Source organism: Miniopterus natalensis, chromosome 1, assembly GCF_054644295.1.
Source record: "Miniopterus natalensis isolate mMinNat1 chromosome 1, mMinNat1.hap1, whole genome shotgun sequence".
In the NCBI taxonomy this organism is placed as follows: Eukaryota; Metazoa; Chordata; class Mammalia; order Chiroptera; family Miniopteridae; genus Miniopterus; species Miniopterus natalensis.
In genome coordinates, this window is record NC_142081.1 from 45,179,300 (window position 1) to 45,200,924 (window position 21,625).

The 21,625-nt window shown below is 46.7% G+C and overlaps 1 protein-coding gene across 1 annotated transcript in view; it reads left to right on the forward strand.

Moving 5' to 3' along the window:
- The first annotated feature begins 2,584 nt into the window (after window positions 1–2,584).
- ANXA2 (annexin A2) overlaps window positions 2,585–21,625 on the forward strand; it is a 40,947-nt gene continuing 21,906 nt past the window's right edge. The window contains exons 1-3 of the mRNA XM_087821140.1: window positions 2,585–2,665; window positions 13,283–13,341; window positions 16,249–16,348. Coding sequence (XP_087677266.1) covers window positions 13,294–13,341; window positions 16,249–16,348 — 148 coding nt within the window. The 5' untranslated portion in view covers window positions 2,585–2,665; window positions 13,283–13,293. The remainder of the gene's footprint in view (window positions 2,666–13,282; window positions 13,342–16,248; window positions 16,349–21,625) is intronic.

The following is a 21,625-nucleotide window of genomic DNA, read 5'->3' on the forward strand; positions in this document are numbered from 1 at the left end:
TACTGGCATGAAGCAGAGAGCTACTCAGCTACAAATATGGGCCAGTTGTAAGGAAAAGGAAAGATGATCTCGGACAATGGAGCCAACAGTCCAGAGGGCAAAGCCAAAAACTGATCAAACAATGAATTGAAGCAAGGATCAGCAAACTGTAGCCCATAAAGCCAATCCAGCCTCTTGGCTGTTTTTGTATAGCCTCCAAGCTAAGAGCACTGGCAGCCTTTGCTTCTGGGAAGCCAGCTGTCATCAATACCCTGGTGTAGAGCGAGATGAGGACCTGGAGGATGAGACGTCAAGGAAGAGAAAGATCTAGCCGGCTCTCAGCCATTCTAAGAACCCCAGCTGAGGCACCAGAGGAATGAGTGAAGCCACTTTCCATCCCCCAAACCCAGTTGAGCTGCCCCCCCCCCCCCCAAATCTTGTGGAACAGAGCCAAGCTATCCCAGTCCTGTTCAAATTGTAAAATCAAGAGCAAATAAATGGTTATGTTTTAACCACTACATTTTGGTGGTAATTTGTTACATTGCAACAAGTAACTTGGGTACATTATTTAATCTCTGGACTGGGCAGGAGACTTTATTTGGGCTCCAGTTTCTTCATCTATAAAAATCTAGAATTGGGCAAATTAATCTCTTAAAGCCTCTTGCTGCTCTGACATTCTATTACTGGGTGAATAATTCTATCATTCTGTATTTTTTTGTAAGTGCCTATCACTGCTGCCTAGCACTATTAGAAGTGTTGAGGTGCAGTAGATAAGAGTGTGAACGAAACAAACCTGGCCTTAGAGGACAATGTGTATGCATAACAGCAGACATAATCTGAGATCTGTTGTAAACGCTCTCCCCACGCCGTCGGGGGGAAAAGAAGGAAAGAAGAAAAAAGAATCTTTGCACTAAGAGATTTATAAGTTCTTTTATACTAGCAGAATTGGCCCACACTCAGATGTTTCTAAACCACGACTTCTAATTGCTTCATTTTTATAATAACATCAGTGTAAGTTCTGTAGCATGAAGCAAAGTCTGACTTTTGCACAGATATGTTTGTTTGGATTTGCTGGGTGCCTAAGATAAGCAAAAACATTTTTTTGTGTACATGGTGGCTTTTATGCATTCCACACGAGAGGGCCTGTCAGGGCACAATCAGGAGTGAGAGGCTGCCTAGAGGAGAGAAAGATGGCAGAATCCTGTCCAGCCATCAGTGTCTGTCCCACAGTGTTCACGGAGCAGGCAGATAAACACAGTGTCTGCCCTGTACAGCTCTGGGCCTAAATTGAAGAGCTATAAATGTAAATCAGAAATTGTATCAAAAGAGTTGCTTTGTTTTCTATTTGTCCTTCTGATAGGGCCTGTCATGGATCATTGCAAGTGAAAGAACGGGGTAACAGTGAGCTCTGGGCTGAGTGTCCTGAGACCTCATTTGCAGCCTGGACTTTGCAGCTACCTGGCATAGTAGTGGATGTCTTTCGGCCTTGCTCTCTTTTTTTGAATCCCAGGAGTGAAATGATGCTCAACTGGAAAGTTAAAATGAACGTTTTAAGATAGGAGATTAAAACACAGAAGCATTAAGACTAGGAGAAAGAGCTGCATGGAGTGTGAAAGGAGGGAATTCAAAGGCCCAGGGAGAGGTCTTTGGGATTCTTAGCAGAACATTCCTGCTAGTTTGGGTCGAGTATTTGCGAAGTCACACACAGAAACATGTTTGCTTACATGTTACCCCAGTGGCTTGTGGAAGCAAAGCAGGGAAGAAAAATGAGAGAAACTGCAAAACCAAGTGAGGGAGCCGGCTAAGCGGCTGTGAAAAAACCAGTTGTGAAAGAAGGAACGGAGGAAACTTCTTTGTTGGAACTCGAGGTTCAAAGCCACCGGCCCCACCCAGCAGCGGGAGGCCTGGCGTGAGGCCGCGCAGGGCGCGCGCGTGGGGCGCCGAGTCGGGGCCCCAGAGGCTCGGAGAGAGGAGCGGAGCCCTCCCGGGAAAGGCGCCTCCGGGTGGGAAGGGGCTGGGGGCCTGGCCCCGGCTTCTGCACCGCCCGCCCCCAGTCCTGGCTCTGAGCCTTGGCTGGGCTGGGGCCTAAGGACAGCCCCGCCGCGCGCCTCCCGGAACGGTGGCCAGAGGTTAAGCTAACATGTTTGCAGACGGTAACGGGGAGCTGCATGCCCAGGGCCCCAGCTCGGGGGAATCACGACTTATGTTTCTTGGAACAATTCTTCCTTCCAAAAAAAAAAGTGACCAATCGTAGAGTCTGCTAAAGTCTTGCTAATTTATGCATCTAAACCAGGGCTGAGAACGCCACGTGGCGCTCAAAACCCAAAATGAGTGAGGGAGGCAGAAGCGAGGCCCACGAGGGCCCTCGAGGGAGCCTCGGGGCGCTGAGGGGAAGGCAGGGCCGTGGGCGCGGGGGGCTCCCGGGGCGTTCCGGGCAGGGGCGGGCCCTCGCGGCGGGCGGGGCGGGGAGGGGAGGGTGAGTCACCCCGGCGGGGGGGCGCGGCCCGGGGAGGGGGAGGGGGAGGGGGAGGCGGGGCGGGGCGCGGCGGGAGGGGGAGGCGGGGCGGGGCCGGCGGGCGGGGCGGGCCTCGCCTGGGGAGAGGCTGTGGCAGCTATAAATGCCCCACCCAGGCGGCCGAGGGCGCTCGCTCCTGGGGACGCTCACTGCTCGCGGCGCCCGGCCCAGGTAAGCGGCGCGCCCAGCCCGTCCGCTATGGCCCGGGGCGCGGGGAGCCCGCGGAGGAGACCGGCTTGTGAAGCGGCACTCGGGCCACGGGGACGGTCCGCGCGGGGGTTCTGCGGCCCGGGGGGCGCAGTGGCTAGCGGGGCCGGGTTGGAGGGAGGGCGCCCGTTGTGCCCCGGCGTTGGGGGTGCGGGGCAGGGGGGCTGGGCGGTGCATTCCCCCCAAGTGCTCTCAGGAGGCCCGGCGAGGCGGCGCAGGGGAGGGGGCGGGGGGAGGCCCCGCATTCCGGATGCGGTAGGCGCGGGCAAGGTGGGGGGTTAGGGTGTGGCCGCCCGGGGAGCCCCAAGTCCCAAGCGGGGCAGTCGTGCGGGGCGTTTACCTACACGTTTAACAAAAGCTTTACAGTTATCTGGAAAGTAATCCCCTTCTGTTCCAAGTTACTTGACTTGAAACAAATGCGCGTTTGTGGAACTTGAGCCGACCAGCCGGAGGGCAGCGGTGGGGGCAGGCGGAGAGGTGGGAGTTTTTAGTAGCAACTCTCTCCCCAATGAAACAAGACAAAATGGGAAAAACACACACCATCTAGTCTCCTTTGTCTAGATTATCTTGTCAGAGAAGCAACTTCTGATTTCCGTGTGTCTGGAGAGTTTCCCACTTGGTTGACCACTTTAGAATCAGGGAGGAAGTGTCCTCCTGGGCCCTGTGGGGGGTTGTCACGGCGATGCCACAGTGAGTGGCGCTGAGGGTGCAGAGAAGGGCGTGGCCCCTGCGCCTCTCCTGGCAGCTGCGTGGCGCGGACCCCGCCTGCTGTGGGAGGGCTGCGCTCCATCCGCGGGCTTCCTTACCTGTCCCAGGGGTTTAAGGATGCGCATCTCTACCTCCATTCACATAGGGTTATGTGTAAAGGGCACTGAAAACATTCAGTGCCATGCAGTGGTAGAGTGTCATTTTTGTGTTAAGATTTGTCATTTTAAAGCTATGGGTATTCTGAATTTGCGTGTAAAAGAGCAGTAGCCTATGGGTGCGTGTTGGATCTTTACCAAGAACCCTAAGTTCTGGAGCCCAGGAATCTGGGCCTCTGAGTTTAGATGGATTCTTCTCCAAAGTGTGTGCTGCTGTGCCTGTCTGGAACTTGTAGGTTTGAAACATAGAATGCACTTTCCCGTGAAACAGTGTTATAGGAGGTGCCTTGGTTCCCAGGCTAGCCCAGAAACCCCTGCTTAATGTGCCCTGATTTCTAAGGACTGACAGTACATGCCTCATTTGGGGGATGGGGGTAATAGGGGGGAGGAAAGGTGGAAGGGTGAGGGAGAACACATGGGTAGGAAGAATAAACCACCAAAATATTTTTTCTGAAACTTTTATTAGTTTTAAGGTTGATGCAGATTAAATTATTTTAATTGGAAAATCATGTCTGCCCTTTTTCCACTTTTCTCTGCCTTCCCCCTGCCCCTTTAGAGACCCTCTTTATTTACATCTTACAGAAGCGATCCAGGCTTATCCACTTCTGCATCACTACTCCTTTTCATTTCTGTGTGCTTAACACCCAGCTAGGGATTAGCAAACTGAATCAATATTCATTCATATTCACTAATATTCAATATTGGGAATGGTTGGTTGTCCTAATCTTCAACAACCCAGGGGGGTTGTGTTATTTAAACGAGAAAACCTTGTTATCTAAACAGATCTGTAATTTATAGAAGTTGAGGCTTTGGAACCAAGGAGCCACATAATAATATTCAGACACTGTGAAGAGTGATTTTAGATGAGGTCACGTTCAGAGAGGCGGACTTGAAGAGGTATCCTGTGTGGCCAGTGGCTTAGCACTTCCCTCTCCTAAGTCCCTCAGTTCTCTAAAACCTACAAGGGCTTCTCCAAAAGTATCCGTCATATCTGCAGTGGAAGGGTGTGGCTGTCAATATGCATTTTTTCAGTTGGGGGTTTGAAATTTGGAGAGTGCCTGGATTTTGTAATTTCCTGCAGTGCCAAGTGGTCTGCCTGGGGTAAATGCCTAGGGAGGACTGCTGACTCACTGGCTTTGATCAGGAGCTTGGTCTTGGATTCACATCTCAATACCATCCATCCTGTGTCTGAGCTATTAAAGTACTGTATTGATTAACATTAGGCCAGCAGTCCTGGCCATTAGTTTTCTGATTTCTAATTTAAGTAGTTTTTTTGGCAAGGTAGATAACTTTCTCTAATTGCTATTGATTTTGAGGTCTGTAGGCTCTTCCCGCACCACTGGGCCTAGACTCAGGCACTAACACACTGTCATGGACCTTTGTTCTTGCTCTTTGTGTGGAACTCTGGGCCAACTGAGGCATTTTTCATTAATTGAGGGTGGGTCACAAAGGAGTGTCACAAAGGAGTCCCAGGCTCTGCTGGGCTGCTTTAAACTTCCATTCATTCTACAATATTTATTAACAACCTGCTATGTTCTATTCACAGTTCTAGGCACTGGGGATACAGCAGAGAACAAAACAGACAAAAAGCAGACTTAAGTAAGTGAATTGATAGGCAGTAATTGGAGTTTGAATGTTACATATCCTCAAATCCGTGTTAGTTTCCAAGCGTGGCTGGGGCTCCTTTCCCCTTTAATTCAGCTGTTCACAGATCTGAGCATCACATTTAACCTTAGGGAAGCTGTTGTTGAAAGTTATTGTGACTTAACCTGCCTTCTGGATTTGACTGTGAGAATTCGATAGCAATGGAATGTTCCTCCTTTTTGACATGGGATTCCACCCTCATTTTCCCCGGTGCCACGCCCTATTCTAGTTTTAGGCTAACTCAGAGGAAATTCCAGTCCTTAAAAAAAATTCTTTCCGCCCATTCACTGTCCGGTATATTTTTCCCTCTCCTGTTGCCAAAGGCAGTCTCTGTCTACTCTGTTGGGGAGATCAGCAGGAGGGGTCAGGAGGTAGGTACCCAGGTTTGTTCTGGGTGGTTCCCTGGAGATTACCTCCAGATCTCCTTTTCAGGGTACACCTTGAAGCTTTTAAACCACCTGAGCTCAATCTTGTCAGAGAGAGGTCAGTAGCATCCACACTGTCGTCTAATCCCGGGCTACCTGTGGGAAGTCCTGACTTCCTGGAGGGCTGTGACTGGGATCCTTGCCCTTTGTCTCCCTGCCACACCCAGTCTACGCCCTCACAGCCCAGAGGAAGTCAGAGGCCCAAGGCCTCTCTTCAAATCCTTCTTCCTTCCCACCGCTTTCCTCCTTTCCTGCCATAGGAGAGGTAGGTTCCGATTCCACGTGGTCCAGTGGACAGAGCTAGGTCCCCAGTGCCCTGGCCAGGACAGAGGTGGGGTTAGAGCTGGGGTGGGAACGGCCTGCACATCATGAGGAGAAAGAAGTCGCCCTGAAGTAGTGTGCCAGGCTTTGCAAAGACTTGCACAGAAGATGGGAATTGAAGCCTCCAGCTCTGAATACGTGGAATGGGAACTTCACTAGAGATGTTCATTCTGAGGGAGAGAAAGAAAATTGAGGAGAGTGCATTGGAAAAGAAGGGAAAAAAGGCAGAATATGGAAAGACCTGGTGTGTGTAAATCCCCCAAACGTGACTGAACACCCAGTGTGTGCTGGGCACTGTGCTCAGACCCAGGAGGAAACGAATGAGAGACAGAAACCCTGTGGCGGGTAGAAAGGAAGCCCGCCCAAGTACACTCAACTCCGAAATTTCAGACACACCGACAGCCGGAGGAGCGCAGAGCAGGGAGAGGTGCAGGAGGAAAGGTAACGGTATTTTTGCATCCTGAGGTCTCATGAGGATGTTAGCTGATCATGATTGAGAGTTCTCAGTGGAGGGAACTTGGAGACTGGGCCTGGAGGTAGCAGGACAGGGCTAAGTGTTTGGAGAACCATTACCAGTCCAATCCGATTTCATGCTGGTGCACGTGTGTGTGTGTGTGTATGAGATACTTAGGAATCAGATGGTAAAGTGCAGAGTGTAGAAGATCTTGAATGCTGAGTTCAGACTTTTTTTCTGTTGGTAGCAGAGCCCCATTGGAAATACAACATGCAGGCCATAAAATACTGAGATTGAGTTGTAGATGTGAAGGCCTTGATTTCTGAACTCTCAGAGTGCTTCCTGCCAGCTGAAGTCATACACATCATCTTCCTGCTGGTCTCTTTCCGCCCACTCCATCCCCATATCAGCAGACCGAGTACAGAGAGGCCCTGAGAGCAAGAGGCTGCAACCTGTGTGTAGGTAACCAACAAATATTGACTCAGACGGCAACAAAACGGACGAGCCAGAGCAAGTGCTGTTGTGTGCATCCTGCTCAGCGTGATCAAGGCCATTGGGCAGAATTCCAGGATTTCTGGAGAATGACGTGGCCCTGTGACTCAGGCATTAATCAAGACCATAAACCTAAGGAGGAAAGTGTGCTTTCAGGAAGGTTCTGTTAAATAAAAATGCCTGGGGGTGGGTGGGGTGGAGAGTGGAGTACAGGGCAACGCCCTGCCCACCCCCCCTTATCCGTTCTTTTTTTCCCCTTTTGGTTTAAAATCGTTGTCTGCTCCTTTGGACGCAGCATTTTGCACAGTAAGGGTTTTGGCGGGGAAGCCCAAACCTCCCAACTCCACCCCCAAACCCCCCCACCCCCACCCCCCGTCCATTTTTTGGTTTAGAAACCCTCTTTTGAGTCATCCAGTCCCTGATTGATTCAGCATGGTTGCTAGGGCTGTGTTTTGTGGCAACTGGTCAACACCACCGTGAAACTATAAAGTGGGTGTGTCGACGAAACTGTTGGATCCTTGTCAGGTTCGCTTTGCAGACCAGCCCTGCTGTGCAACATGTTTTTGTTTGTTTGTGCCATTTAATATTTGGTGTTTCTGGAGCTGATTCTTAGTGATTCTTAATTCATTTCAGTAGAACTCGTTTTTGTTTTACTTTTGTGGGGAGAAGTGAAAGCTGTTTCACTTGTAACTGTTTTTGTTCTAACTGTGAAGTAGAGCAATATACAAAACAATCTGTAGGGTTTTTAACAAAAGGACAAACCCTTTAAATTATCTTTTAGCTTGTCCTAATGCCATCTGTAGATACTTGTTTTTCAACAGTTCTTCATTAATGTCTAGCTTTTGAGTAGGAGCTTTTCCAGTCAGGCAATTAACAGTCTCATTTATTAATATTTTCAAGGCCAGAGGAAACTGTTCTGTTCCCTTCGTTAGGGTGGAGCTGAGTGAATCTGTTCTCACTCCAGTGGTGAATTATTTCAAACCAGTTTGAAGTGGGTGTGGCTTTTTCAGTAAGTCTCTCTGTTTTCTTCAAGGAAAAACTTTCCCTGATAAAGAACCATTTTAAAGATCTTGTCTAGTGACCCAGCCCTTCTCTGGGAATGGAAGGTACTGGTATGTAGAGGTTCTCATTAACAGATTGAATGTGCTGATTCCCTCCCCCCCGTTTTTTGCAAGTTGAAACCAGTTGGAGATCTGGGTGAGGTCGAGGTGTTGGAAAGATTGATGCAGACTGCCATGTTCATGTTCTGCAGAGCAGTCTGCCAGGAAAATAGTTGTTCTGCTTTAAATGCATTTATGAATTTCACACTGTGATGAGGAGGCCGTGGGAATGGAATTGCCTCATGGCACATAGGCTTTATTTTGTTCTTGTATACAATAGATGCACTAAGGCAGAGCTTTTGTTTTCGGTAAGAAGATTCAGCCTCCAGAGCAGATGTTGGGATCAGAGACTATGAGTATTGGGTACACATCACCTTTGGCTTTCTGGCCCTCCAGTATTTCCAAGCTTAAATTTGCACCATTCAGAAATTTATATTTTAGGGCCCCACGAGGCACCACAGTAGACATGGCTTGTTTTAAGCCTGTCTTCTTGCTCTGACACCCAGCAGCATTCTCCATCTCATCTCCCCAGGCTCTCCCTATGTTTCTCCAGCCAAAGCTTCCAGGGTGATAACATTTCTCAAACTACTCAGTACCTCACCCTTTAAGCTCTTAGCTGACCTCACTCCTATTGCTTTTTAATTAAAAAAAATTTTTAAGTTGATTTTAGAGAGGAGAAGGGAGAGAGAGAGAAAAACGTTGACTTGTCGTTCCACGTATTCACGCATTCATTGTGTTGATTCTTGTATGTGCCCTGACTGGGGACTGAACCTGCAGCCTTGGCACATTGGGATGATGCTCTGACCAACTGAGCTATTCAGCCAGGGCTCACTCCTCTTGTTTTAGCTTTCTCTTGGTGTCTTCATCTCTTAGAACGGAGAACCATTTGGTGAAGTTGAAAGGGCAAAGACTGAAGAGTCACAGGGCCGATCTTGGCCCTGTCTCCCTACTCTTTAGCTGGGTGACCTGGGCTAATCTCTCAGGTGTGGGGTGAGGAGGGAACACAGCTGAAGGTCCTGCAGGGCGGAGTTTGCATTTCATAGTCATGTGTGTCTCTCGCAGCCCTTAATGCAGTGCAGGCGAGTCTGTGCTTGTTAGGGGTTTGTTGATAGATTACGTGACTGTTACCAGTGTTTGTAACCTACAGTAGCGCTGCCAAGGCTTTCTTTTTCTGCATTCAGGGGTAGCAGCACACTGACACAATCTCATTAATCAACTGTATTATATTAGGCTAATGTTTTAACAAACATGAGTGGGAAAGCCAACTATTTCTTCTAGAGACTAATCAGTCATCCACAAAATGGCTTTGCTTTGCCAGGGGTTTGGCTGCAGTAAAGAAACGGGGGCCATAGTTTCTTTCTAAGGTGAAAGTCAAGTTTGTCATTAAGCTTGCATAAAATGGGAAATAGTTATATGGATACAAAAGACATGAATGGAGTAATTGCAAGTTTCATGGGTATTACTTTGTGGTTATTGACATTTTTTCTTTTTCTGCAGAATGATAAATAGTACAGATATATGTTAATTATGCAAAATAGCAGCTCATTGTTTCTGAACATTTATTTAGCACCTAGAATGTGCAAAGGCACTCAAATCTGGGGGAACTGAGACTCTGGGAGAGATGAGGTAAAACATACTGCGTGCTGCATTGAACTGGACTCAAGCATTTGCTGTTTGAATACTTGGTACATGGCGGGAACTCAGTACACTTTTGCTCAACAGATGACTCTAGTGGCATCAGTAAGTGCTCCTGGCATTGAAGGGAGGGAGAGAGCACTGTGGACCGGGGCTGCAGCTGCCCCCTTAGAGCAGATGCCAAAGTAGTGGTGACCTGAGGAATGGGCAGGGTCTGTATAACTAGGAGAACAGCTGAGGCTAAGGAGATGGGGAGGAAACACGAATCAAGGTGCTGTGGATTAAGGGAGCAGGGTGTGTTTGGTGAGAAGCAAGTCTGGTTTTGCTGGGGAGTGGGTAGAGGGCACTGAGGCTGGGTTCCCGTGCCAATCTTTGAGGGCTGGGCTGAGCTAGAGTAAGACTGCCTCTGAAGGATGGATTTTGAACAAGATCAACTGGAGGAATTTAATGGATAGTGGCACGTAGGACTGATTTGATGAAAGAGCAGCACAACTTGAGGACAGTAGAACAGGAAGGGACATTTGGGGGGCTTTTAAACACCCCTGTTTTCTCCTCAGTGTGTCGTGACTGTGGAAGGAGAATGAACCTGAGCGGAGCATGTATATTAGACCATCTTTGATTTGTGCCGTCCCGAGTCCCACGCGGGACACAGTTAGGCAGCTGCCTGCAAAGCCAGTGCTCAGAGCTGGAGAGGCCTCTGAGAACTACACAGTAAAAACGTACCGTGCCTCTGTGGTTGAGATTCCTTAAACATCAGAATGCGGGGGAGGTACCTGGTTTAATAAATAAAAAGAATTTAGTCTATGCTCCCCTGTAAGTAGAAGCAGCTCTGTTTGCATCTCTGACTTAATGGTTCTGTTTGTTTGTTTTGGCATTTTTATTTCTTAGGTGTATATAGTGGGGCCTAGAATTCCGCAAGGCAGGTGACAGCCGCTGACGTGTCACTGCAGACTTAGTTCACTTTTGATGGGCCCGTGGGTGACAGTGAAGGCCCGCCCAGGCTTGAGTAGTGAATGTCTTGGGAGATTTCATCTCTGCTTTGGTGGTTCTCAGGCTGAAGGATACCAGTGAGACACTTTGGAAATTGGAGATTTCTTGAGCAGACTCAAACTTGTCTCATAAGGAATCTCACACTTAGTCTTTAATCAACCCAGCCACTCCAAAGGTTTTTGGACTAGAATTGCAGCACCCTGGGATCCTCTAGACCAGTGCTGTCCAGTAGAAATAGAATATGAGCATATGTAATTGTAAATTTTCTAGTAGCCACATTTCAAAAAAAAGTAAAAGAAATAGGTAAAGTGGAATTTAAAGTTTTTTTTAACCCAATATACCCAACACATCATAAATATAATATATGATCAATATAAACTATTGAGAGATTTTTACATTTTTTTCTCGTGCTGAGTCTTCCAAGTCTGGTGTGCACTTTATACTTACACGCTCTCCATTTGCACTGGACACATGACAGTCACATGTGGCTGGCGGCTGCTGTATTGCGTAGTCCACCTACAGAGCAAGACTTTTTCAGCAAAAAAAAAAAAAAAAATAGACTTTCTTTTTCAGGGCAGTGTTAGGTTTGCAGAAAAACTGAGTGGAAAGTCAGAGTTCCCATAGATTCCCAGCCCCACACACGTGCAGCCTCCCCACTACCAACATCCCCACCTGAGTGGTACATTTGTTACAGTTGATGAACCTACGTTGACACATCACTATTGTCAAAGTCCATAGTCCACATTAGGGTACATTCTTGGTCTTATACAATGGGTTTTGCCAGAGGTGTAAGGCTGTGTATCCACCATCATGGTATCCTACATGATAGTTTCATGGCCCTGAAAATCCTCTTTGCTCCGCCTATTTATTCCTCTTTCCTTCCCCTCCAATCCCTGACAACCACTGATCCTTTTATTGTCTCCATAGAGTTGCCTTTTCCAGAATGTCATATAATTGGAATCATATAATATGTAGCCTTTTCAGATTGGCTTCTTTAGCATATAAGTTTCCTCCATGCCTGTTCATAGCTTGATAGCTCCTTTTGTAGCCCTGAATATTACTCCATTGTTTGGATGTACCACAGTTTATTATAGAGGAAGACTTTTTGCAAATTAGGATTATATCCCAGGACTGGAATATTTAGGGGTGAGTGTCTGAGAGTTGTGGGAGTGAAGGGAATTAGAATTGCTGTGACTTACCTTTTCTGTCCTTGAAACATGTCTGTGAGCATTGAGAAGAGAAAGGAGTGCTCTAGGAGCAAGATCGGGATGCAAACCTTGCAGAAATGTGTCCACAATCACAAATAAAGGCGAACCTTCTTTCCCTACACTCCCCCCCCTCCACCCCATGCTCAGCCTGGAATCGGCTTAGTTCAAAGCTTTTCGATAAGTTAGCAAGTGTCTATGTCAATGCTCCCTCAAGCCAGTTTTATGAAAATATTTAGACTAAGCAAACTGTTGGAAGAGAATAGAAAGCTGAATTTGCATGGACACAATTTCCTTGATCAAAGAATATTAAGCAAAAAAATACCAAAGTAGGCAATGCTGCGCAATTCAGATGTCATTCCCACTGTTTTGGGAACCAGCTCTGCTCTACTTCCTTTATTTGGGGGACACTGCTGCTGAATGACCTGCCTCGGCTCAGCTGAGATAAATGTAATGCCAGTCGAGCACTCTTCATTGGCAGCGGTTGGTGTATCAATTCCGAGAATTGTGATTGCAAAGCTGGATGCCAGTTCATCAGAGGATAGTGGCACAGCCCGATTAAGTGTATTAACTGGAAGATGACTTCATTTGAGCCATTTTGAATCTTAAATGCTAGGATCAGTCTTTTATGGAATAAGTTAATGTCAGAAAATCTACCCACTCTCTTTCTCATTAACAGTTTGATATCTTTTAAGCATCAAAGAGCTAAGAAAGTAATTAGGGGTAGTATTAAAGGGTTGCATTTAGGAATGGGCCAGCCTGAAAATGCTATTGATTTCAGTTCACACCCATAGTTTTCAGACCCCTTTCAATATGTCAGATTACTGGTGAGAAATAACAGAAGTTGTGACTGATTTGACAAGCTTATCACTTTGTATGAGAAGTGGAAGGCTCAGTTTTATCTTGCTGGAACAAGTTGCATTAGCCTAGGGGAGCATTTTGTTTTTGTGTTCACAGATCAGTCTCCACAGCTGCTATTCAGATAGGGCAAGAGGGAGACTGGCTAGCTCAGTCGCCCATCCTAAACCTAAGCAAACCCTCACCAAGCTTTAAATGTTTGTCGTTACTGTTTTTTAATTGATTTCAGAGAGAGGAAGGGAGAGGGAGACAGAGATAGAAACATCAATGATGAAAGAGAATCATTGATCGGCTGCCTCCTGCACACCTTCTACTGGGGATCGAGCCCGCAACCCTGGCATGTGCCCTGACCGGGAATCAAACTGTGATCTGGTTCATAGGTCGATGCTCAACCACTGAGCCACAGCAGCTGCCCCCCAAGCTTTAATTTTCCCAATCATAAGATGGGAATTGTATATATTTGCAAAAATTACTCTAATATCCTCAGATGAAATGGTCCAAGAAGTAGAGATTAGTGTAATGAATCACTGTGCTTTGGGGGGAAGGAGGGGAGGAAAGCCTCTTCCTAAAGACTTGTTTTATTTTTTTTTCCAGCTTCTTTCAAAATGAGTACTGTTCACGAAATTCTGTGCAAGCTCAGCTTGGAGGGTGAAGTAAGTATATCATTTTCACTTTGTATCATTTTTCAAATTGGACATCTCTCTGGATAATGCTCCTTCCTTTCCTTATACAGCTAAGAAAATGGAACAAAATTCAGGTGGTATTCCTCATCTTGGTTCTCCATCCTTCAACTAGAAAGAAATATTTTGGTTCTAGAAACTTTTTTTGCATCACATTAAAATAGGACAGACACTAGTGTCACTGGAGTGGCTAGAATTCTGTCCTGCTATATACTTAGCATGTCAGTGGTAGTAATTGTTACAATGATATATGTCTTTTAGTGTCGTGCCCCAGAATTTTATTACTGGTTGGCCATATCAAAAATGATCCTGAGTGGTTGGGACTTCTTAGTGTCCAGGAAGTTATTCCAGACAGGAACATATACCTTTTTTTTTCTTCTTTTTTTAATTTAGCACCTAAGGAAAGTTTTTCTCCCAAAGAGCTAGGATGTTTGTTCTTCTATTTTTAAAAAAATTAAATGATGATAGTACTGTAATTCATCATGTTTCCTTTTTTACTTTGGCTATCAGGGGACTCAGAATTATTTTGAATTGTCTTTCCCGGGAAATATGTGAACCTATAATTCTGATGCTTTCGCTTCTTTGTTTTATAGTTAAATTTTTAAACTACATATGAGATTATATCACTGCAAGTACTTTTAGAATCAAGTAAAATATAAATTATGAATATGTAAAATACCTAAGAACATTATACATCTTTTAGGTCATCTTGGCTGAAATGGCTTTTACAAAAACTCAGCAGTAAGTGACACTTGTTCGTAGGCACGTCTCGGAGAATTTTCAGAATATGCTCTCAATTAAATTAAAATACAGAGAAGCACTCCAAGTGGGTTGACAGCAGCCTGGATCACGTGGGTACGGAACCCTCTGTTGTCCACGGTGCTTGCCATCAAAATGCGAGCACGGATGTTACGGCGTGTAGAGCCTATAGATTTCTAACCCTTCCTTTTGGAACTCGTGCACACTGTTGTTGGCAACAGTGCAAACAACACTGGGATCCAGACACATCCAGGAGCTGAGTGATTTCTCTCTTTAATTTAATGGGCCTGATCATTAGATTGTTTTTAGAATCAGGCTTCATGAAAGGGCTTTTTATGTAGCCTCCGAGGTTACTGCATTCCAGTGTGATGCGTTTCTCTGTCTGGTAAGGTGGGTCTGTCTTGTTTCCTCTAGTATTGTGAGGGAGGGTCACTTTTGCCTCAATAATTTGATTTCCAGATGAGTGGATTTTACAGATAATAGGTTTAGTTTTCCATTTAATTGTGTTTCCGTAGATACTATAAAATTATGCCAAACTTTTCCCTACTCACTGTTTTGGAATAAGGTGACAGCACCTGGTAAATGAAGTCATATATGATATGGCTCAATGACCAGGCTGTCTGCCTTTGTAAATAACTGATGGCACAGCTAATAAATAGGAAGATGTTTTTCCTTAGATTCCCGTCCACATTTTGCAGCCACCATGGCAGATAAAGTACTTCAAAGTAGCACTTTGTTTTTATCTTTCCCCTGAATGTGTGCTCTGTTTCTATCAAGTTGATCTTACTGGAAAATGTTAAGACGTGAAATGAGTTGGGAAACACCTTGATAGTTCATTGTGTTCCAGAGTTATAAATATGAACTGGATTTACTGCCTGGCCAAGATGTTCACAAGTACATTGTGAAACATTTTGTCCAGTTTTGAACTTAGATTTCTGGCTTGTCCTGGGGCACATTGAAGAGGATGGTCTCCTGGTTGCTCACCTGTATAACCTCCCTGCTAATCAAACCCACTGGTGTGGGAGCTGGTGCCAGTAATGTAATTTTGTGGCTGGAGAGGTCAGTCAGGGCGCCTTAGTCTCTGACTCTTCCCAGAAACTGAGCCAACACAACATCATATGTTGCGATGGGTATTATGGACTGGGGGAGCCTGGGCGGGAAGGGGTGCTTCAGGATGGGGGACCTTGACCTGAAGGTGGGGCAGTGGTGGGTGGCGCTTCCGGCCATCAGCCAACCCAAACCGCATTGTCCATCCACTTTTGTGCTTTGTTTTGGGGCTGGGGGCGGGGGCGGAGGGAGCAGCAGGAGCGTTTCCAAGCCGACACTCTGGGAAAGGGCCCGATGTGGAAGCAGGCTGTTTTCTCACCTCAGGCTGGGTGGGGTGGGGTTCGGGCCTTCCGATCAGGAAGGGTGAGGGGCTTTAAAAAGCATTGCAAAGAGAAGAGGGTATGGTTCAAAAGGCAGTAAAAAAAAAAAAATACTAGCAAGAGTGGTAGGCAGAGGGGATGGTGTTAAAGGCAACAGAGGGGAGGGGACGGAGAGGAGGGGAGAGCAGGAAGGACTTGGCCACAGGAAGGAGGATGTGAGCCACGTGGCCTGACCACCTTGGTGCCACAGCGGTGGCCGAAGTGGAGGGGGCATTTTACATTTGCTTTTAAAAGAATTGTGAGCTCAGCCAGTGGGCCCAAGTGGGAATCCGTGTGCCTGTAGCAAAAACTTGGCTTAGACACACTTGTTATTCAGGCATTTTCACATTTTCAGTTTGTTTTGAATTGTTGCCAGCCTAGTTTTAATGCTCTGTAAAACCTTCCCAAATAAACAGGTGCTTTCGAAGGCCCTGCTTCGCGCTGTCCGCGTTTGAGCTTGCACTGAAGTAAGATCAGTGGGAGTACAGGGTGCATTGCCTGTGCTCACCGGGCCTTTGAAGAATTCCCAGTAGACACAGCGAAGTTCCTTATCTTAGATTTGGCGGCATGTTCATACTTGCCTGGTTACCTAGTCTAAGAATGAATTGAATTGTTAAAAGAGACAATAGGAAAGATAAATCTATTTTAGAGATCGGGATTTCAACAAGAGGCTCCTACCTTGTATGACTCGGGTATGCTTGTCTTTTGACCCCAGCACTCCACACCACCAAGTGCGTACGGGTCAGTCAAAGCCTACCCCAACTTCGATGCCGACCGGGATGCTCTGAACATCGAAACGGCCATCAAGACCAAAGGTAGGCGATACAGTTGTCCTCCTCCTGTCAGGCTCTGGCTGAGGCCTTTGTGGTTGTCTCTTCACTCTCCCTGAGTCTCCATACATGGGTCACTTGAAATTGTTCTAATGGAGTGGATTCCACCCTACTTACCCCACTCCTACTTATTTCCTCCCTCTTTCTCCCCCTTCCTCCCCCTTCTTTGGAGAAAAGAAGATCTAAAACGTGAGAAAGTATTTTAACCACATACCACAGTAACATGGAAACAGGCCTAAGCTGGGAGCTGGTCGGCCTGGCCCCCTGGGTGTGTGCTTTGGGCCCAGCTCTTCCCCTTGAGACCACAGTGCCTTTGCTGTAAAGGAAGGAGTTGGTTATGGTGATCCCTGAGGGCCGTTTTTTTGTGTCCTGATTCCCCTTGAATTTCATTACATTTGTTGGGAAAATGCTGGGGAAATTTTACTGCCTTGCTCTTAGATTGATCTAATGAGAGAAAAATGCAGACTCTATTTTTGACCTAACAAGTTGTGCCACTCCTTAGGCCTGGAGCTGGAATTGGAAGAGCCGTTGGAATAAGTATGTTTCCTCGAATTCCAGGATGAGTAAGAGAGGATCAGGAGGTGTAAAAGCCTCTCTATCTAAATCCAGTGGATAAAGCATTTAGTTGGGACAAGTTGAGCAAGTTCAAGTCATCACACTGTTTTCTGTGTCTACAAGAGTAAATGTTCCGACTTTTTGGGCTCATGTTAATGAAGCTCTGTCTTTGGGGTTTCCGCATCCCCGAATTCCTGAATCATGGAGATTATTGTGTTGATGCTGTGATTTACCACACCCGTTTCCCCTTCGGGACTTTCTTTTCCCTGTGAGGCCGGGTTAGGAAGCAGACAAGACCAGCAATCAGAGCTGCTGGTTCACACCCTGCTGAAGGGCTAGGAGACAGTTTTTTCTTCTAAGGAGAGTGTTTTAATTTCTTGACACTTATACACAGGTCCCTGATGGCCGGGGAGCCTCACCCATTGTGCCCCTTGTCACTCTCAGAACTGCTTTATTTTGCGGAATAAATTACATGGCCACCTTTTCTAAAAGCCTTGGAGAAACTGGTGACTTCTTCCCAGAGGTAGGAAGAAAAGTAGAAGGTCCTTTACGTGCTGCGATTCTCACAGGACATAGGGCTTTGCACCCTGTGCCTCAGAGCTGCCCTAAGTTCCCGGGGACACCGTGGGCACCTCCCAGAACGGCTGCCTGGACAGCTGAAGGGAGAGTAACGAAGTGTCCAAATTTGACCTTTAAAAAGTCTTCTTTTTCGGTGCTTTTAAGTGACTGTACTTGCCAAAGGCCAGGTTGGGAAGTCAGAAGTCACGAATCAGAAAATAAAACTAAAATCTGCAGGGCTTATCTCATTACAGTCAGTTCTACTCAGTGGAGTGTAGTGAGCAAGAGCACATGTGATCATGGGCGCATATCTCGGCTCTGCCACTGGTTTACTAGCTATGGGACTCTGGAAAAATACTTAATTTCCTTAAGCCTCAGGGTTTTTTTACTAGTAAGTGGGACTCTTCAAAGCTCCCGCCTCACAGGGTTATTGTGAAGTACCACTTAGCCTGGCATTTTGACATTACTCAAAATAGCTTACCTTAAAGCGCGCGCGCGCACACACACACACACACACAATTCTCTTTCTAAAACTCACCCTGTCTCGTTATTTGGGCGTGTCTGCATTCCTGGGGCTTCCCAACATGCCAACGTGGAAACACACTCAAAGTTCAACAGTTAACTCATCTGATGAGGATGGTGCCTTTTACCAGCTGGAGACAAAGACTGCTTTCATCCCTGCCTGAGAAAGCTTTTAGCTCACTGGAATGTAAAGATTGCGCAAATGAACCCTGGTAACAGCTGAAACTCCCATGGCAATAAAAATACCTTCAGGCTCTTTCTCAGTTAGGAGAAAAGTACTGTAGTTTCTAAGCAGAAACGTCTGCAGGGCTGAGATTTGGATTCCTGCTTTCTAGTTTGGTCAGAAGCAGCTGACATCACCATCGCCCCGGTTACAGCTGTTTATTGAATATATTGAGTGCTCGTTATGGGCACACATTGCACCAGGCACACTCAGAACATTCATCTTAGGCGAACTTCAGATTCACCCTCTGATGCCGTCACCCCCAGTCTGTGGGCGATGCAGTGAAGATTAACGTGCTCTGGGTCTCTTGGCCTTGGTTCAAACGGGTTTGAACACAGTTCTCTCCAGCCCCAGGCTGTGTGCCTAAGCACCCCGATGTGACACCAACCTGCCAGGATTGGACTTTTTTCTTTGCCGAGTGTCAGCCATGAAAAACGGGATTCTGTTGTTATCAGACACATGTCATATTTGTGGCCCTGCTTTAGGTCTCTGTCTTCTCTTTCAGACTTGAAGCCCAATAAGTTCCACTTAGGAACTCATTTTTATTTACTTTTTTTTTTGTAGCCTTGTGATTTTAGAGAGTAATTAAATTTTCTTGAGTTGTCAGTTGGTCCTTTAAAATAACTTCTGGATTGTTAATATGTGTAAAACCTTAAATTCTTCTAGGAAACTAGAAGAAAGACTGATATCCATACAGAGCTCAGTGTACCAATCATGTTAATGTCAGTATTGGTTATGATAGTGAAAAACCCATATAGCTTCTAATTGGGTGACTTATTAAATGATGGTAACTCACTCTACACGATGTAGAATGTCTTTAGAATGTCACAGAGACACGAAAATAACATTTCTGAACAATTTTTAACATTGTTATTTGATCACGCACTATGCAATTCACCTATATAAATGTACAACTCACTGTTTTTTAGTGTGGTAGTTGTGCACCACCACAATTTTACAACCCTCATTTCAACACACATTCACCGTAACTATGACAGCTGCATAAAAAAATGGACGTAAAAGAGTATGTACTGTATGATTATACCACAACAACTTTTTAAATTTTTTCCTTTTTTAAAATACATCTTTATTGATTTCAGAAAGAGGAAGGGGGAGGGAGAGAGAAAGATAGAAACATCAATAATGAGAGTCATTGATCGGCTGCCTCCTGCACGCCCCCGGCTGGGAATGGAGCCCGCAACCTGGGCCTGTGCCCTGACTGGGAATCGAACCCCGATCTCCTGGATCCTAGGTCGACGCTCAACCGCTGAGCCATGCTGGCCGGGCCACAACAACTCTTTTATGTCAAAAAGGAAGAAAGGCATTATTAACTGATACGTAGTTATGGGTAATCGATCCTTTCCTTTCCTGTGCTTTCAATATATTCTGTATATTTTAAGTTTTCTGTGATGACACCTATCACCCTCACAATGGAAGACAATAAATTGAATTACAAACAAAAATGAAGTCATTCGTTGGGAGGGTAAAATTATCCTTTTGTTTCTTTTCCTTCCCCTTGATATCTGTAAATAACTGACACCACTTAAAAAATGAGCTAAGTAAGATGTTAACCCTCCCTTTTAGAACACCTTCTGCCTTCGGGGTAATTGAGAAGCTGTGCCACACCCTGTCCCCAGTCCTCCCTCCGACCCTTGATGGGGAGGACACAGCGCTAAGTAATTGGTGTTTCCTTGACATGAAACTGCATAAACCTCAAGTGCTGACGCAAAGAAAAGCCAAAGGACCGTGGAAAGAAAAGATGACTATCTGGGTCTTCTCTCCTAGAAAGGGTGACCTAAGTGTGTGCGCACGCCTATGTGTGTGTGTGCTTGCCTGTGTGTGTGCTCACCTGTGTGTGTGCTTGCCTGTGTGTGTGCTCACCTGTGTGTGTGCTCGCCTGTGTGTGTGTGTGTGCTTGCCTGTGTGTGTGTTTGCCTGTGTGTGTGTTTGCCTGTGTGTGTGCTTGCCTGTGTGTGTGCTCACCTGTGTGTGTGCTCACCTGTGTGTGTGCTCACCTGTGTGTGTGCTCGCCTGTGTGTGTGCTCGCCTGTGTGTGTGTGTGTGTGCTCGCTCCCACGCGTGCGCGCTCCAAGTGCAGAGCGCGCTGGGTGGTGCTGCGCCACCTGACACCAAATCTCCTTCCCTGCTGTCCGAGTGCTCTCAGGAAGGAGAGCTGGGAGCAGGTCACCTGTGGCGGTGGAGGGTTAATCAGTTGCTGTTAAACACAAGGATTGTGAACCCGGGAGCAGGCCTGGGGTGGGGAGGATCGACAGGAGTGGAGCTGGGTGAGACCCGCGGGCTCCCGTGGCCTGGACGGGTCTGACAGTCCCCAAGCAGCGCTTACCCGTCCTTCCCTCCACCTTTATCATCTCTCACCTGGCTTGGTGCAGTGTCTGTCCTAATAGACCTCCTTGCCTCATCCATTGCAGGTTCTTTTTCTGTCCTCATCTCCAGGCTGTTTGGGGCCCCAGACAGAGCCCCTGCTCTGGCAGGAGTGTGCACAACCCTCTAGAGCAGCAATTTGCACCCCTTTTCATCTCGTGGCACATGTAAACTAGTTACTAAAACTCTGTGGCAGGCCAAGAAATGTACTTTTTGCTAATCTGACAAAAAAAATAGGTATAACTTTGATTCATTCACACCGGATGTCTCCTGTTGCATAGCTGCTGTCATTTTTTCATTTGACAATCTGAGGGAAAAGAGGTCAGTGCCCCGACTAAATAGGAACCGCGTGTTTTAGACGTTCTTGCGCACACCATCACGCGTCAGCACACGGGCTGACAGTGCTCTAGAGGGCACGAGCCCCTCTGGCATCCAGGCAGGTCCCCTCCCCTCGCAGCCCAAGCCGATACACAGCCTCTTCTCCAGGCTGGCTTCGAGAAGGAGGCAGCATCCGGTATTTCTTGGCCTTCCTCATAATACTTTTTATACTCGTGTATAGCCCTGGTCACATTGTGTGGTTGCTACTTATGAATGGATTTGTCTCCCCCACCAGAATGTCAGCTCCTTGAGGGCAAGGACTTTATTTCATTAATCGTATTTAATCTTACTTACCCAGCCCTCAGGACTGTGTGGAAAGTAAACATTTAACCCCAATCGTCCAGTGTACACAGACACCAGAGCACACGGTGTGTGCAGGGAGTGGGAATACGCAGCTGACAGATGAGGCAGCGAAGGACAGTTCCAGAACCTGGACAGTATCCGCAGAGGGTACCAGGCCCCTGGGGAGCTTTGATCTGTGTTTGCAAAATGAATTTAGCTCCCTCTCCTAAGCCCGCTTCGTTGCTAGTTTGACGGGGTCTGAGTAATTCTTGAGTGTGTTCCCTACACCCAGTGCACGTTGTTTCGTGTTATGCTCTGGCCTGAGGTAGACTGTGCGGTTACTTACCTTAATTTATGTCTAG